Below are 18,174 nucleotides of genomic sequence, written 5' to 3'. Positions count from 1 at the left end.
CAGAGTGCTATTTGATATTACCTTCTGAAACGTCAATGCATATCAGTGACTGATAAAGATAAAAGATAAATAAATTATGGCCTGTATATAAACCAGCAAGATGGTCTCATTTATTATACATATATATAATAAAGTCTCCAAAAGCTATTAAACCTAATTCAATTAACATGCTTGAACCCTCATTCTAAAAAAAAAAAAAAAGTAAAATTCTTTGTTTATAACTAAAAATAAAAAGTAATAAAAAATACATGAAAATTTAAACATGAGCTATGCACGAGAAACACTAACAGTCTTATCCTACCCAGAGACAGGAATAGGGTGATTTAATTACCCATCCTGCTGGCCTAGAGCCTGCAGCTCAGCTGTGTGTAAATTGTGATGGAGGAAAACATTCTTTCTGCTGTACATGTGTAAAGAGATTGGCCCTCTTGGCGGTTGTCCAAACCTGCCTGTAAAGGTTGAATGCTGTCGGGCCACAGCAGCTTGGTCCTTTGGTTTCTCTGAGAACGTGGAAAGCCCTTCGGTCTTAGCTATTGGTTTCAGAGAGTTCTGCCCTACAGTGGCCCGTAAATTCTGGGTGACCTCTGACGTGAGGGTTTCGTAAGTTCCTCTGGAGTGTTTGATAACTTCCACTAGTTCCTTGTCCTTCAAAAAATTGCTTAAACATAGACTGGAGAGCTGACAGGTCTTGCTTTTGTAGGGGCTTGTCTGGTCCGCTGCTGAGTATCTAAAACGGTCCTCGGTGGGAGTATGCATTGCTTTTCTGTCCCTTGTGCTGAGACTTTGGCTCACAATTTGATTTCGATATGTAGCCTGAGGTAAAAACATGGAAAAGAAAAGAGGTCTTTAAAAAATACGTTCATAGCACACACACCAGAGTGTTGCTTTCGCATTTGTGTCCAAAACCGTAAGTTTTCAACAAGGCTTAAAAAATAGCAATAGAATTATTTTCTGTTTTCCATGAGATTATATTTCCCAGTGCAATTCTACTGTAAAGAGTGGTTAAATGAATAATTTACTCTAAAAGGCATTTATTAAAATACTTTTTTAAAGAGCAGTTTTAAGTTGGCAACAAAATTGAGAGGAAGGTACAGAAATTTCTCGTAGACCTTCTGCCTCCACACATTCATAGCCTCCCTCATTAGCAACATTACTCGACAGAATGGTGTTACTTTTTACCCAGGATGAACCTATGCTGACACATCATAATCACCCAAAGTCCACAGCTTACCTTAGGGTTCACTCTTGGAGTTCTACATTCTATGGGTTTGGACACACTTAATAATGACATTTATCCATTATTATATCATGATACAGAGTATTTTCACTACCCTAAAAATCCCCTGTGTTCTGCCTACTCATCTCTCCCCTCCTCTCCCCACCACTGGCAACTACTGTCTCCATAGTTTTGCCTCTTCAGAGTGTCATAGAGTTGGACTCATACAGTATGCAGTATTTTCAGGTTGGCCTCTTTCACTTAGTAATATGCATTTCAGGTTTCTTGATGTCTTTTCATGGCTTGATAGCTCATTTCTTTTCAGAGTTGAATTAAAAGGCATTTTGAAATGTGTTTATCTAGTTTCCTAAGTTTGCATTCTATAATTTTCTCTGAGAATACATGTTATTTTAATAAGTAATGAACATCTATATATGAATCTATACATTTTTGTTGGATTTAATATGCTATATTTACTTGAGTGTACGCTCAGAGAGTTTTAGAATGATCAATATCATGATTTGTGTCAGCAAAGTGGTAACCTAGAAATTTAAGGAACTAAAAGAAGAAGTCACTCCAATGACCTACAGAGAACAATAGGGCACTTAAAAGAAATTGCAGCATTTAGACTTTTGGATGCACTTTATTAGTCAAAATCAGGTCCATGAGTATAGGCCCATCTGCTTTCTCACAAGAAGTTTATACTCTAATGACAGGAGCAAGACATAGCATATTGAATCATGTTGTGGAGGAAGCAAAGATTACAAACTGGCACCAGCATTCCTCCTGAAGAGAGCACTGTCTTGGTTTAGAAAAATACATTGAGATAGAAGTTTGAGACATTGAGACAGTGAGTTTATACTCTACAGACAGTGTAAGATAGACAGTCTGCTTGATTAACCACTGATTCATTCTGCCTCCCAGTATTCCCATGGGAATATTTCTAAAATGTATCACATTTTTCTAAAATAAAGTACATGCAGAACCATACTGTAACTTAAATTGAGGCTTCAAGATTATCATTACTGAGATGAATATCCCCAATCTTCTGTAAAACTAAGTTCTATTAGGGGATATCTTTAGTGTCTTTATACTCAGTGACTTCAGATTGAGATGTTTTGCTAACCATGTCTTTTCTTTCTTTCTTTAAATTGTCTTAATGTCTGTAGTAAGCTGCCATTCTAGTTTTTAATTTGTGCTTACTTATATCAGACCCTCTCCATTACTTCTAATTTGCCATTTTAACTCTTCCCTTGATTTGTGGTAGAGATAGTAAGGCTGGTTACCTGTTTGTATGAAAGAAGCATTGTATGACTTACAGAAGGTGTTTCAGGGACTTTCTTGGGAGTAAAAGAAATAAGCTAGGTATTTGGACCTACTTAGAAATGTGAGATTTTCTTTTCTTTTCATCTTTGTGACTTTACTTCTATAAGATGCTTACTTAACTGTTGAATCAGTTATTGAAAGATCCTCAAACACTGTGCCTAATATCACATCCAAATGTCAGAAACGTCATGGGTATAAAATACTCTGAGAAAAAAATTTGTTTCAGAACAAAAGAGCCATTGGTAAATTCATCATGATAATAAACATTTCTATTCTATTTATATACGTGCTGCCTAGGAAAGCTGAGGAGATGAGTGGAAACTTCATTTCCGTTACTTTAACGTTAGATTTGGGGAAATGTTCATCATTTTCTTTATGCGATCATTTTAACCCTCCTGGGATATTACATTAAATTGAATATACAGTTTTAATAAGACATATTGAAAGGGATCAAATGACTCAATCCCACAGGCAGACTCAGTGTTCTCTGGTATAACATCTGATCCTACAAGGTACATATGCATCTACTATAATAAGAAACAAAATGAAATGATCTACTTTTTTTAAAAAATGCATATGTAAATCACCCATTCCTGTTTGTTCAGCATAGTTTGCTTTTAACATCTTAGACTTTTCTTTTTTTTTTCTTTTTTAGTTCTTTGTGATGTTCACCATTAAGTCTAGGGCTCATAGTATACATGGGTGATTGCATAGCACATGGGGCTAATGGCATGGATTTGGGGTCAGACAACTAAAGGTTCCTTTGCTGATTTGATAAATATTTATTGACCTCTACTGAGAGCAAGGTGCTATATTATGTGATAGGAAATAGTATTGTTCATAAGAGAACCAGCTCTTGCATTTAGGCAGCTTGAGGTCTAATGAGAGAATCAACCAGAATCAGACAATTTCTAGCTAAGTGACCATGACAAGTTACTTACCCTTCCCAAATCTCCAATTTCCTCATCTGGGAAAGGAAGATTTACATTCATACCTGTATCTACATACAGGGTTATAGTTAAGACTTAATGAACTACTGTGTATAAAATGCCTAATATTATACCTGAGGAATAGTTATCTTGATGACAGCAACAATAAGTATAGTAATAAAATAAAGTGAATACACCTAGAAGTTTCTCTGATAGATGCTTGCTTCATCCTTTAGAAGTTAAACCACTTTGAATACTTCTATCTCAATTTAAAAAAGCAAAGTAATTTACTCCAGAATACTTGAGTAATTTTACATTTATTTTTATGGTTTGGTTCCCTAGAACAGATTCTGAGACAAATATCTGAGACAATAAAAAAAAGTTTACTAGAGTGTATTCTCAAGTCAACACCCATGGGGTAATGAAGAAAGCAGTGTCTGGCAGAGGGAGAAGTTAAACTCTATGCAATTGAACTATCTATCTCAGATAATCACACAGGGAAAGCTGAAGCTGGGATGATCCCTCAGAGTTGTCCCCAATTTAGGTAAGTGGTTGGGAGCCTTATACTCATATCAACAAGTTATTCGACATTGGCAATATCTGGGAAGGGGGTGCAACCATGAATGAATAGGCTTTTTTTTTTTTTTTTTTGTAAAGGAACTTACTTGAATGCTATCAGCTGCCAACGTTTTTACCAACTGGGAAAATGAAGGCTTTAGTTGTGAAAATGTGTGTGTGTGTGAGTGTGTGTATGTGTGTGTGATTGCAGTGGGGGAGGAGAGAACTTGGGAGCACACCGCAGCATCCGCTACACTCATTATCCTACTTATGTACCTAATATATGATGGGATAATTTGGCATAATGGAAAGAACACTGAACCTTGGGCCAAAGACTCTAATCTTGTCTGTGCTGCTATCAAACTGGGTGAACTTTGATGAAGAAATTAATTTCTCTGGGCTTCATTTATCAGCCTATTGAAAGAGATGAGAAAAATAGAAGATAAAAATTAGATCCTGAAGAAACTCTAACATTTATTCAATTATCTTCCAGTTCTAAAAGTCTACATTTAAATATATATGTAATTCTATATAGACAAACCTAGGAAAGATCCCTTTGATTCAAAATATAAAAATATATTTTTGCATATATATATATATATACACACAATTTGTATTTGGTTGCAATGGTCCAGAGGGAAATAATTTTTTCATCATGCTGCTAATTGACGTTAATTCCTTCTGAAGCTCTTGAGATCACTTCCCCAGAGGGAATTTTCAGTGCATATACCTAGCCACATCTTTCTCAAAGCTGGAATTAAATTTCCACAAACTAATATAATTATGTTAGTTTTTAGACAATTTAGTTGTCAAACAGTTATTTTATTACCTATCCTTTGGGTTCCTAGTAGAAGATGAATGGATGGCAAATTTAGTGATTAATCAGTCAAAACTGAAGATTATAATAAAATCAGTTCTTTACTTCCCTATAATTTTTTTCCTCTCATTTCTTCACTGGAGTATATAATCTGCATTTCATTGAATTCAAGATGAATGGTTTTAAAACACATTATTATTTTACATACCACTAAGAAAGAAAAAACAAACAAAACTTATGATGCTAATTAAAAACAAATAAAAACCACATTCCTTCCTTACTAGTGGTGTGACCCATTCATCAGTCACACCAGCCTCTCGTTCGAATTTCTTCTGTCTTCACTTCCCTTTCTTAGGTTTGATAGTCTTTTTGCATTTGTCTCAATGATACAGCTTCATGTACGTATGAGTATATTCCTTCTTTTGATTTCATAAAGCATTTGGTTTTTAATTTAGAAGAGAGTATGGAATTGAAGGCAATGCAAGTACAAATATTTTTTTCATTAATATCAAAATTATACTCTTTCTTTCTTTCCTTGGCTTTCCATATACAAAATAACATTTGCTACAATACCAAATCATAGTAAAAGCTTTTTGAAAATATTCTTATTGGTAACTCACCACATGTAGTGCTAATACTGCATATAACTCAATCAAAGAAAGGACAATATGAAACTATGATAAAATCCACACATAGCAATGTAAACTCCACTGCAACTGCAACACGGTTGAAAACATTGATTGTAAGATTTATCCTGATTTTAGGGGTTTTATTACATTTAAAAATTGTCTTATATCTGATGCAAAGAATATATACAGTAATCATGCCAATGTGCATAGCCCAATTTTCATTAAGGCAGGGTGGCATGATAGAATTAATGAGGAGGGGAGCAATGTTTCAATCACTGATTAATGAATTTCATAATGTTTTCCTGAACTTCATTTCATGTGTGTGAACTATACTGGTAATTGCCAAAAATGTTATCAGGCAACAACTTCCTAGCTTCTTATATAGATTAAAATTTAGCACATGATTGGTTATTTTATTTGATTTTAAGATATATTTTTCTGCAATGTTCTCCACTTAACCAAAAATAGTATTGTTTTACAACTAGAATTGTTCCTAAAGGAAAAGAAATACTTGAAGCAATTTCCAATAGCTAGTAGAAAAAAAATGGTATTACATTAGAAAAATGGCTAATATTAAATAGTATTTTAACAAATTATAAAGATTACTGAAAATAACATTATAATTTGAATTTAAATAAGAGATGTATATGAAATTATGTTAAAGTGAGCCAGAATTATCAGGAGAAGCTAAATAGTAACTCTTGGGTAATTCATACTGAGAAGAAACATGCCTCCTGAATAAGGTTTATGGTTTCTTACTAATGAGCCTCTAGATCAAGTAAGTAAAACATAAAATGCAGAATACTGTATGTTTTATGTTCAAGAATAGACACTTTGACCCATACTTACTTCTACACCCAAGCCAACTAAAATAAAAGTTTCATAAGGGCAGGGACATTGCCTGTCTTGTTTAACGCTGAATCCACTCCTCCCAATAGTACCTGGCATTTACCAGTAGCTCCTTAATATTTATATAGTCCAGAGAAGAATCCACTACCATGTTTTTTTCCCTTACTGATATAGCTTATCTAACATGATATGTTCTTTCTCTTGACATTTTTCTCTCATTGATGAGTTGATTACTTTGATCTATATGGATTGATATACTAGCTGGATCTTTTTTTTTTTTTCACACACACACACTGAATTTTATTTTTACAAGAGATAAATAAACTGACACCAAGCATTGTAAATGGATGACCACAACAAAAGCAACAATGATTGCAACTACCAAACACGAAACACACTCATACTATGTCATAATATTGACATCCAGTCCAGTAATCCTCCACTGTAACAGCTCCTTTACTTTGCAGTGAAAATTGATTTGTATATGTTTTGCCTCTGAGTCCTTGTGGGAATTTTATTTTTTTAAATTCAAACAGAAAGTCACAAAAATTATAATTATCCTCATCACTTGACTCGGTCCCATGTAATTTTTTTTTTCATCTTGATCTTTTGTTAGCACTTTTATGACTTCATCAGTTTTCCATTAGAGTTCTGAAAATGCTTATTCATTCAGTTCAGCAGTACAGTTACCAGAAACCGGTACTTGTCAGAGTCTTTCCATGAATTCCTTGAAGATGAAACCCTTTTATAGGAACATATTTGCAAAAGCATCAGAGTACACCCAGAACTGTCTGTAAATAACAAAAGACTTAAAAATGACCATGGTTAAAGATTTGATGAAAGCTCATAAGAATGCAATTGACAAGGAAATTTAGTTATTTCTGAGATACACATTTTAAAGTAATAACTAGAATTATGATTTCTAACATTATACCAGAACATATAAGATTTTTAAAATTTTCATGTAATGTCTGAAACAATTATATTAACATATTTCCATACAAATAACCCAAATAAAGTTTAGTATTAGTTGGTTTTTTTTGTTTGGTTTTTTATACTGCAGGTTCTTATTAGTCATCAATTTTATACACATCAGTGTATACATGTCAATCCCAATCGCCCAATTCAGCACACCACCATCCCCACCACACCACGGTTTTCCCCCCTTGGTGTCCATACATTTGTTCTCTACATCTGTGTCTCAACTTCTGCCCTGCAAACCGGTTCATCTGTACCATTTTTCTAGGTTCCACATACATGCGTTAATATACGATATTTGTTTTTCTCTTTCTGACTTACTTCACTCTGTATGACAGTCTCTAGATCCATCCACGTCTCAACAAATGACTCAATTTCGTTCCTTTTTATGGCTGAGTAATATTCCATTGTATATATGTACCACAACTTTTTTATACATTCGCCTGTCGATGGGCATTTAGGTTGCTTCCATGACCTGGCTATTGTAAATAGTGCTGCAATGAACATTGGGGTGCATGTGTCTTTTGAATTATGGTTTTCTCTGGGTATATGCCCAGTAGTGGGATTGCTGGATCATATGGTAATTCTATTTTTAGTTTTTTAAGGACCCTCTATACTGTTCTCCGTAGTGGTTATATCAATTTACATTCCCACCAACAGTGCAAGATGGTTCCCTTTTCTCCACACCCTCTCCAGCATTTGTTGTTTGTAGATTTTCTGATGATGCCCATTCTAACTGGTGTGAGGTGATACCTCATTGTAGTTTTGACTTGCATTTCTCTAATAATTAGTGATGTTGAGCATCTTTTCATGTGCTTCTTGGCCACCTCTATGTCTTCTTTGGAGAAATGTCTATTTAGGTCTTCTGCCCATTTTTGGATTGGGTTGTTTGTTTTTTTAATATTGAGCTGCATGAGCTGTTTATATATTTTGGAGATTAATCCTTTGTCCATTCATTTGTTTGCAAATATTTTCTCCCATTCTGAGGGTTGTCTTTTCATCTTGTTTATGGTTTCCTTTGCTGTGCAAAAGCTTTGAAGTTTCATTAGGTCCCATTTGTTTATTTTTGTTTTTATTTCCATTTCTCTAGGAGGTGGATCAAAAAAGATCTTGCTGTGATTTATGTCAAAGAGTGTTCTTCCTATGTTTTCCTCTAAGAGTTTGATAGTGTCTGGCCTTACATTTAGGTCTCTAATCCATTTTGAGTTTATTTTTGTGTGTGGTATTAGGGAGTGTTCTAATTTCATTCTTTTACATGTAGCTGCCCAGTTTTCCGAGCACCACTTATTGAAGAGACTGTCTTTTCTCCATTGTATATCCTTGCCTCCTTTGTCATAGATTAGTTGACCATAGGTGTGTGGGTTGATCTCTGGGCTTTCTATCTTGTTCCATTGATCTATGTTTCTGTTTTTGTGCCAGTACCATATTGTCTTGATTACTGTAGCTTTGTAGTATAGTCTGAAGTCAGGGAGTCTGATTCCTCCAGCTCCGTTTTTTTCCCTCAAGACTGCTTTGGCTATTCGGGGTCTTTTGTGTCTCCATACAAATTTTAAGATTTTTTGTTCTAGTTCTGTAAAAAATGCCATTGGTAATTTGATAGTGATTGCATTGAACCTGTAGATTGCTTTGGGTAGTATAGTTATTTTCACAATATTGATTTATTTCTGCTCCGGTCTTTATGATTTCTTTCCTTCTGTTAAGTTTGGGTTTTGTTTTTTCTTCTTTCTCTAGTTCCTTTAGGTGTAAGGTTAGATTGTACTTGAGATTTTTCTTGTTTCTTGAGGTAGGCTTGTATAGCTATAAACTTCCCTCTTAGAACTCCTTTTGCTGTATCCCATAGGTTTTGGATCGTCATGTTTTCATTGTCATTTGTCTCTAGGTATTTTTTGATTTCCTCTTTGAATTCTTCAGTGATCTCTTGGTTATTTAGTAACATACTAAACGTGTTTAGCCTCCATGTATTTGTGTTTTTTATGATTTTTTTCCCTGTAATTCATTTCTAATCTCATAGCGTTGTGGTCAGAAAAGATGCTTGATATGATTTCAATTTTCTTAAATTTACTGAGGCTTGATTTGTGACCCAAGATGTGATCTATCCTGGAGAATGTTCCGTGCGCACTTGAGAAGAAAGTGTAATCTGCTGTTTTTGGATGGAATGTCCTATAAATATCAATTAAATCTATCTGGTCTATTGTGTCATTTAAAGCTTCTGTTTCCTTATTTATTTTCATTTTGGATGATCTGTCCATTGGCGTAAGTGAGGTGTTAAGGTCCCCCACTATTACTATGATACTGTCAATTTCCTCTTTTATAGCTGTTAGCAGTTGCCTTATGTATTGAGGTGCTCCTATGTTGGGTGCATATATATTTATAATTGTTATATCTTCTTCTTGGATTGATCCCTTGATCATTATGTAGTGTCCTTCCTTGTCTCTTGTAACATTCTTTATTTTCAAGTCTATTTTATCTGATATGAGTATAGCTACTCCAGCTTTCTTTTGATTTCCATTTGCATGGAATATCTTTTTCCATCCCTTCACTTTCAGTCTGTATGTGTCCCTAGGTCTGAAGTGGGTCTCTTGTAGACAGCATATAGATGGGTCTTGTTTTTGTATCTATTTGGCAAGCCTGTGTCTTTTGGTTGGAGCATTTAATCCATTCACGTTTAAGGTAATTATCGATATTTATGTTCCTATGACTATTTTCTTAATTGTTTTGGGTTTGTTTTTGTAGGTCCTTTCCTTCTCTTGTGTTTCCCACTTAGAGAATTTCCTTTAGCATTTGTTGTAGAGCTGGTTTGGTGGTGCTGAATTCTCTTAGCTTTTGCTTGTCTGTAAAGCTTTTGATTTCTCCATCAAATCTGAATGAGATCCTTGCCGGGTAGAGTAATCTTGGTTGTAGGTTCTTCCCTTTCATCACTTTAAGTTTATCATGCCAGTCCCTTCTGGCTTGTAGAGCTTCTGGTGAGAAATCAGCTGTTAACCTTATGGGAGTTCCCTTATATATTATTTTTCGTTTTTCCCTTGCTGCTTTCAATAATTTTTCTTTGTCTTTACTTTTTGCAAATTTGATTACTATGTGTCTTGGTGTGTTTCTCCTTGGGTTTATCCTGTATGGGGCTCTCTGCGCTTCCTGGACTTGGGTGGCTATTTCCTTTCCCACGTTAGGGAAGTTTTCAACTATAATCTCTTCAAATATTTTCCCTGGTCCTTTCTCTCTCTCTTCTCCTTCTGGGACCCCTATAATGTGAATGTGGTTGCGTTTAATGTTGTCCCAGAAGTCTCATAGGCTGTCTTAATTTCTTTTCATTCTTTTTTCTTTATTCTGTTCTGCAGCAGTGAATTACACCATTCTGTCTTCCAGATCACTTATCCGTTCTTCTGCCTCAGTTATTCTGCTATGGATTCCTTCTAGTGTATTTTTTATTTCAGTTATTGTATTGTTCATCTCTGTTTGTTTGTTCTTTAATTCTTCTAGGTCTTTGTTAAACATTTCTTGCATCTTCTCGATCTTTGCCTCCATTATTTTTCCGAGGTCCTGGATCATCTTCACTATCATTATTCTGAATTCTTTTTCTGGAAGGTTGCCTATCTCCACTTCATTACATTGTTTTTCTGGGGTTTTATCTTGTTCCTTCATCTGGTACATAGCCCTCTGCCTTTTCATCTTGTCTGTCTGTCTGTGAATGTGGTTTTTGTTCCACAGGCTGCAGGATTGTAGTTCTTCTTGCTTCTGCTCTCTGCCCTCTGGTGGATGAGCTATCTAAGAGGCTTGATGGGAGGGACTGGTGGTGGGTAGAGCTGACTGTTGCTCTGTTGGGCAGAGCTCAGTAAAACTTTAATCCACTTGAATGTTGATGGGTGGAGCTGGGTTCCCTCTCTGTTGGTTGTTTAGCCTGAGGAAGCCCAACACTGGAGCCTACCTGGGCTCTTTGGTGGGGCTAATGACAGACTCTGGGAGGGCTCATGCCAAGGAATACTTCCCAGAACTTCTGCTGCCAGTGTCCTTGTCCCTACGGTGAGCCACAGCCCCCCCCACCCCACCTCTGCAGGAGACCCTCCAACACTAGCGGGTAGGTCTGGTTCAGTCTCCCCTGGGGTCACTGCTCCTTCCCCTGGGTCCCGATGCGCACACTACTTTGTGTGTGTGCCCTCCAAGCATGGAGTCTCTGTTTCCCCCAGTCCTGTCGAAGTTCTGCAATCAATTTCCACTATGCTTCAATGTCTGATTCTCTAGGAATTCCTCCTCCTGTTGCCGGACCCCCAGGTTGGGAAGCCTGCCGTGGGGCTCAGAACCTTCACTCCAGTGGGTGGACTTCTGTGGTATAAGTGTTCTCCAGTCTGTGAGTCACCCACCCAGCAGTTATGGGATTTGATTTTACTGTGATTGCGCCCCTCCTACCGTCTCATTGTGGCTTCTCCTTTGTCTTTGGATGTGGGGTATCTTTTTTGGTGAGTTCCAGTGTCTTCCTGTCGATGATTGTCCAGCAGCTAGTTGTGATTCTGGTGTTCTCGTAAGAGGGAGTGAGAGCACATCCTTCTACTCCGCCATCTTGGTTCCTCTCCCTACCTGGATCTTAAACTACCAAGCACTGGACATGTATATTTTGCTTTCATTCTTGAAAGCAGTGGGGAATGTCAACTTTACAGGGATGTTTTTGAAGCTTCAACTCCCCTTTAGTTATCCTTCCCTAATAAAAAGCAAGACATATATGTAACTATAAAATATACCTGGAGGAAATAACCTTTCATAGCGACCAAAGCAATATGACATTATATCTAAAGCATTAGCTGTCAAAGCAACTGAAAAAAACCTCTTTCAGTACTTTATGTCAATACTGTAGAAAATGAATTAAAAGGGAGTTTTTGTAGAGCAGCACTTCTTAATCTCTCTTTTCCCCGTGTGTCAACATGACATATAGAGACACTTCTTTGGCCAAAACAAGGGTTATGAAAATACTCCCATTAAAATATCTTTAACTCAACTCTTTTATCTTCCATTTATGCAAACATTTTGGATTCAGAAATACAAAGAGAATTATCAGTATCTTCTCTAATTTATAAAAAGAATAAATTTTGGTGCTCTAGTAGTAGTAGCAACATATTACTTAAAATATAGACATAACAAATGACTGACACCCATTTGACCTTGTAACCTGCACATTAATTGAATGGGTCAATTCATTAGTGCAGAAAATAAATGATGAAGGTGGGAGTTGAGGCAGTAGAATAAATCACAGAAGAAAGTCTATAGTAATATATTAATTTAATTATTAAAATATATCAATACATAAATCTACAGGCAGAATAATAGAAACTTTTAATACAGTGATATCAAGAAGCCATCTCTATGTACTTAAAATACTATTTAAAATACTTAAAATAGGATGTCAAATACTATTACGTATATGAACAGTGCTTTGAATAAAGGCATGTACAATATTATTGCTCACTGAGTAAAATATTAAAATCTGTAAATGTCTTAAATGTAATTATTTCCATTTTCATTACTATAAGTGTACAGAATAATTGCATTAAATTGGTTGTCATTTAATGCCAGTATAACATAGATTGTATTGCTTCTAAAGTTTTGCCTATATAAATCCTTTTTTATCCCAAATTTGCTTCTAAAATACAAACTGGAATACTTTTTCAACACCTTCAATGGTGTATATTGAGTTTCCCCACTGTGTCTTCAATCTAACCTTGATCTTCACTATTATTTTCTTTCTATCTAGTTAGCCCTGGAGACTGACATAAAGATTTCTTTAATATTCTTTCTCTAATAATATTTATAAATTCTCTTAAATAAATGATAAATTAGCATTGTGACACATTTTAGGAAAGAAATAAAAGGAACTATTCTGTACATAGTCCTCTTCCCGTTGAAGCACATGCCTTAAAGGAACTTCTCTTTTCCTACTTTCAGAGGATGGGTTCTATAGTGTTCCAAACAAATGCTGTGCTACTATCTATGGATTCTACTGTTGAAGGAGACATAAAAATCATTTTTTTGGTAAAACTCCATCACACTAGTTTTTAATGTAGTTTTAATGAAGTCCGTAGTTGACTTAACCCTGAGCCTATTGGAAAATTGAATTGTATGCAGTGATTTAAAATTAAGCTAAGGAAAAGACAATAGTAGGATTTAGATCCTTGAGAAAGTTTTATTTGTCTTTATAAAATTCTAAGTAAGCCTTGAATCTTGGACAAAACACAACAAAATGAATGTACAACAACAAAAATGCCATAAAGTGGTGATAAGTGCTTTCAAGACCTAGTTGTCTGTCTGATGCCTGACAGTGAGAAGATCTAGGGTGGGAAAGAATTCTTAAATATACTAAACTCAAGAGAGCATACATTGTATAATTTTAGATTTAGAAAAAATGACCGGAAAGCAGATAAATCACTTTATCTCAGATTTTATTTATAATAATAGCTAAGATTTAGTGACTTTACAATGCACCAAGATATGTGCAATGTTTCATGTATTAATAACTTTCAATCCCTATTAGAGTATTTTATTATACCCATTTATGATGAAGAAACTGAAACCCTTACACTTAAGTGCTTACCAGGATTCCAGGATTTAGTGGATAGCATAACGTGAATTGGAGCTCAAGCTCTAAGCCAAGGGTTTCTCAGTCTCAGCACTATTTACATTTGGGATTATATAATTTTTTTGCTGTAGAGGGCTGCCCAGTGAATTGCAGGATGCTTATGAGCATCCTTTGCCTCTACTTATAGATGCCAGTAGCACCTGCACCCAGTTGTGACAAACAGAAATGTCTTCAGACATTTCCAAATGTCTCCGGGAGGGCAAAATTGCCCCCAGTTGAGAATTACTGGCCTAAGCCATAATGCTTCCCTAAATCAAACATATAAAAGTGACCAATGCAGGATCTCTCAAAAAAGAAAAAAAAAGCCATATACATAAACTGCTATCCTTTTAAAAAAATCATTTACAGCCACTAGGAGAGTGAAATTAAGCTTTTATAATTTTTATTTTATTTTGCAAACACATATAATCCTTATTATATGCCAGACACTCTTCTAGACCCTTACAATTATTATTATTATTTAAAATATTAGCTCATTTACTAACCCAATGCAATTTACTAATAAACATTGAAAGCATTTATAAACATAAATCTTGCCCAACAACAGCAATAAAAAACACATACAGTATAGCGCATAAAATCCAAAGATTTCTTGTCTTAAAAAATAACTTTTTCTCCACATGGAGGAATGTTAATGGAGTGTCATGAACTACTTAAAAAGCAAATGCCCCTTTTGATTTTTCACTACATAATATATTGGTGTGAAGTAAACCAGGAGACCTGAAATGTGTCTCTTTGCCAATAAACTCAAACGATATTTATTAAAAACAACTGTCCTTTTCCTGAAGTGTCAGTATAAACTCAAACCATATTTATTAAAAACAACTGTCCTTTTCCTGTCATCACTGAGGAATAGGATTTCTAAAGCAGTTATAAATACAGGACATTTCTCTACAGAAAGGTTGGCATGTTGTTGCATATGTTTGTATCCTTAGATGTGCAATCTGTTTTCAGTGATAAAGAAGAGTTTTTTTTAAAGGTCTAGAAACACTCTACCACAGAGAGATTGTACAGGGAAGTAGTTACTGCTTTGCAAGCAGGAAGCCTTGTAATAAGTTGAAGTAATAACCAAAAAGAAGCATTCAAAGGTTCTGGCAGACAAGACCTATATTTTTCAAATAGCACAAATTACCAAGAGGAAATAGTCTGGAGTTAAATTACTTCTTCTGGCTCAACCTCACTCCTAAATTCTTTAGGGGATACTAAATCCTCCTGGTGGGCATTTAGGATTCAACCGGGGTTAGAAGACATGTACAAGATAAGCAAGGTTGATTGTTAGTAAGGTCAGCTAAAGGCTGAGTTCCCAAGAGAGGAAGGCCAAGGCATCTACCTCTCATGAGAAAAGTGAAAGCATGCAACTGTTTTCCCACAAGCCAGTAGGACTGTTCTGTTTAGAAAGAACAAAATTCTGAGGAACAATAATGAGTTGTCTGTAGAACTAATACGTGTGTGTGTGCTGTAACCCACTCAGTGTGAACGATTCTTTTCAGTAAAAAGTTTATTTAAATGAGAATTTCAGACAATCACTGCTTATAATCACTGTTTCAATTCAGAAGAAACCTAAGAAAGTATAATTCTGCACAACTGATATTCCAAAAAAGTGTGATTTCTAAATAAAAAGAATAAGTGAGTGTTTAAGCTAATTTTATATGTCTAAGTGAAAGGAGTAGGGAATAGTTTTTATGTGTTTGCATAGGAATGCAAAATAATGGGCAATTACTGTGGTTTAACCACAACAACATGAAAAATGCGTCTCTTGTCTAGACAGGCACATGCCCAATATCTAGCACGTATTAGATGGTACGGTGTTTCTTTTATTTAAAATTTTATTGAAGTATAGTCGATTTACAATGTTGTGTTAATTTCTGCTGTACAGCAAAGTGATCGTTATATATATATATATATATATATATATATTCTTTTTCATATTCTTTTCCATTATGGTTTATCACAGGATATTGAATATAGTTCCCTGTGCTATACATTAGAACCTTGTTGATTAAATCCATCCTATATATAATAGTTTGCATCTGCTAATCCCAAACTCCCAATCCTTCCCGCCCCCATCTCCCTCCCCCTGGGCAACCACAAGTCTGTTCTCTATATCTGTGAATCTGTTTCTGTTCTGTAGATATGTTCATTTGTGTCATATTTTAGATTCCACACATAAATGATATCATATGGTATTTGTCTTTATCATATGGTATTTGTCTTTCTCTTTCTGACTTACTTTGAGTATTATGAAAATCTCTAGGTCCATCCATGTTGCTGCAAATGGCATTATTTCATACTTTTTTATGACTGAGTAGTATTCCATTGTGTATATATACCACATCTTCTTTATCCATTCATCTGTCGATGGACATTTAGGTTGTTTCCGTGTCTTGGCTATTGTAAATAGTGCTGCTATGAATATAGGGGTGCAAGTATCTTTTCGAATTAGAGTTTTGTCTGGGTATATGTCCAGGAGTGGGATTGATGGATCATATGGCAACTCTATTTTTAGTTTTTTAAGGAACCTCCATACTGTTCTCCATAGTGGCTGCACTAATTTACATTCCCACCAACAATGTAGGAGGGTTCCCTTTTCTCCACACCCTCTCCAGCATTTGTTATCTGTAGACTTTTTAATGATGGCCATTCTGACCAATGTAAGGTGGTACCTCATTGTAGTTTTGATTTGCAATTCTCTAACAGTTGGTGATGATGAGCATATTTTCATGTGCCTATTGGCTATCTGCATGTCTTCTTTGGAGAAATGTCTCTGTTTAGGTCTTCAGATAGTACAGAGCTTCTTGAATGAAAGTAGTATTAAAAAAAATCACAAAAATATTTTTATTCACATAATGTCTTCTGTAGACAATTGCTGTAGATTTACATGATGGAAATATTGCTTGTATACAATAAATGAACATATATATGTGTATAATATATATATTATATATGTGTATTGTATATAATACAATACACATATATAATATATAGATTCTTATATTAATTAATATATAATTAAGAATCTAGCCTATTGTTTCTCTTGTTTTCTAGTACTTATCGTACATATATATATGTAATATATTATAATCATATTGATTAAATAATGTGAGTCCTAAACTCCTTGCTTAAATGATTCTATCTTATGAGGAATTTTATCCCATAAGCTCTGTTGGGAGACTGCTAAACGTAAGACATTATTACCTAAACTACAAGATAACTTGAGAAAGAAGTAAAATAAAAATACAGCAATTTTACATTGCTCACTTGTTGTTTTATATCAGTAAGGCAAGTTATTTTTAGGAATAAGTCTGACTCACTGAATAAAGGCAATACATAATTAAATATATAGTATAATTTGGGGGATACTACAAACAACAAATACAATTATAGCATCTCATCTGTCATATACTTTAAATGTTAGATTGCTTTTACATAAAATATCCTAATTTATCCTTGTAAATGTACATTAAAACGGGTTTCAAATGCCTTACTCCCATTTTACAGATGGAAAACTGAGGCTCTTAGTAATAACTGGCTTACTCAAGAGGACTCAGGTACTAATATAAGGCCTTTGAACTCCAAGTCATATATACTATAATATCTCTTTATCTGTCAAAAAATTAAATAAGTACCCTTCCCTAATTGTTTCATTGATACTAAAATCTGTGTGCCAGTTCCTCTAGGTTTATTAAATGTCCTCCACTTATTAATTCTGAATTTCATTCATTATATAAAATATACTCAAACTTCACGTAGAAATTGTTTCCAGATAACTTGAAGTATAATATTGTAAGTTATTAGTCATTTAAACCTTTGTATGAATTAGGTTATCAGATTATCCCTGAAGAAAAGGGTTTGAAATAATTGGAAATGGAGGTATCCAGAAGGTGTGGATACTATGTAAGTAGATAAGAATGATGTTGAAAAAAAGGGAGACAGGATATAGACAAATAGAATACCTCACTCCTACTGCCCTCTCTGGCCGCAACCAGAATAAGCATCAAGGTAGTTAGAGTGAAAGAACTATTGGCCCAAGGATGCCAAATCACTTGAAATGTCTCCCTGGATTCACTGGTTCATTTTTCACGATATTCTTTCATTATTTGAATTTAAGAAGTTTAGTTATACCCAGATTAAAAATTATATATTCAAGATGCACTTCAAATGTGATTTTTAGGTTACTAGCCATTTTGTATTAGCTTTGGCTATATTTTCCTTCAGAAACATGCAAAATTTAAGGTAGATCAAACATCACTTAA

At 34.8% G+C, this 18,174-nt stretch overlaps 1 protein-coding gene across 2 annotated transcripts in view; it reads right to left on the bottom strand.

Moving 5' to 3' along the window:
• Positions 1-327: 327 nt before the first annotated feature.
• The window catches only part of CCSER1 (coiled-coil serine rich protein 1), a 1,308,992-nt gene continuing 1,291,145 nt past the window's right edge, over positions 328-18,174 (bottom strand). For both annotated transcript variants that reach the window (XM_068542049.1, XM_068542050.1), the window contains one exon: positions 328-813. In XM_068542049.1, coding sequence (XP_068398150.1) covers positions 328-813 — 486 coding nt within the window. The remainder of the gene's footprint in view (positions 814-18,174) is intronic.

Source organism: Eschrichtius robustus, chromosome 4 (genome assembly GCF_028021215.1).
Source record: "Eschrichtius robustus isolate mEscRob2 chromosome 4, mEscRob2.pri, whole genome shotgun sequence".
Taxonomy (NCBI): domain Eukaryota; kingdom Metazoa; phylum Chordata; class Mammalia; order Artiodactyla; family Eschrichtiidae; genus Eschrichtius; species Eschrichtius robustus.
This window is presented reverse-complemented; position numbering and strand designations above follow the sequence as displayed.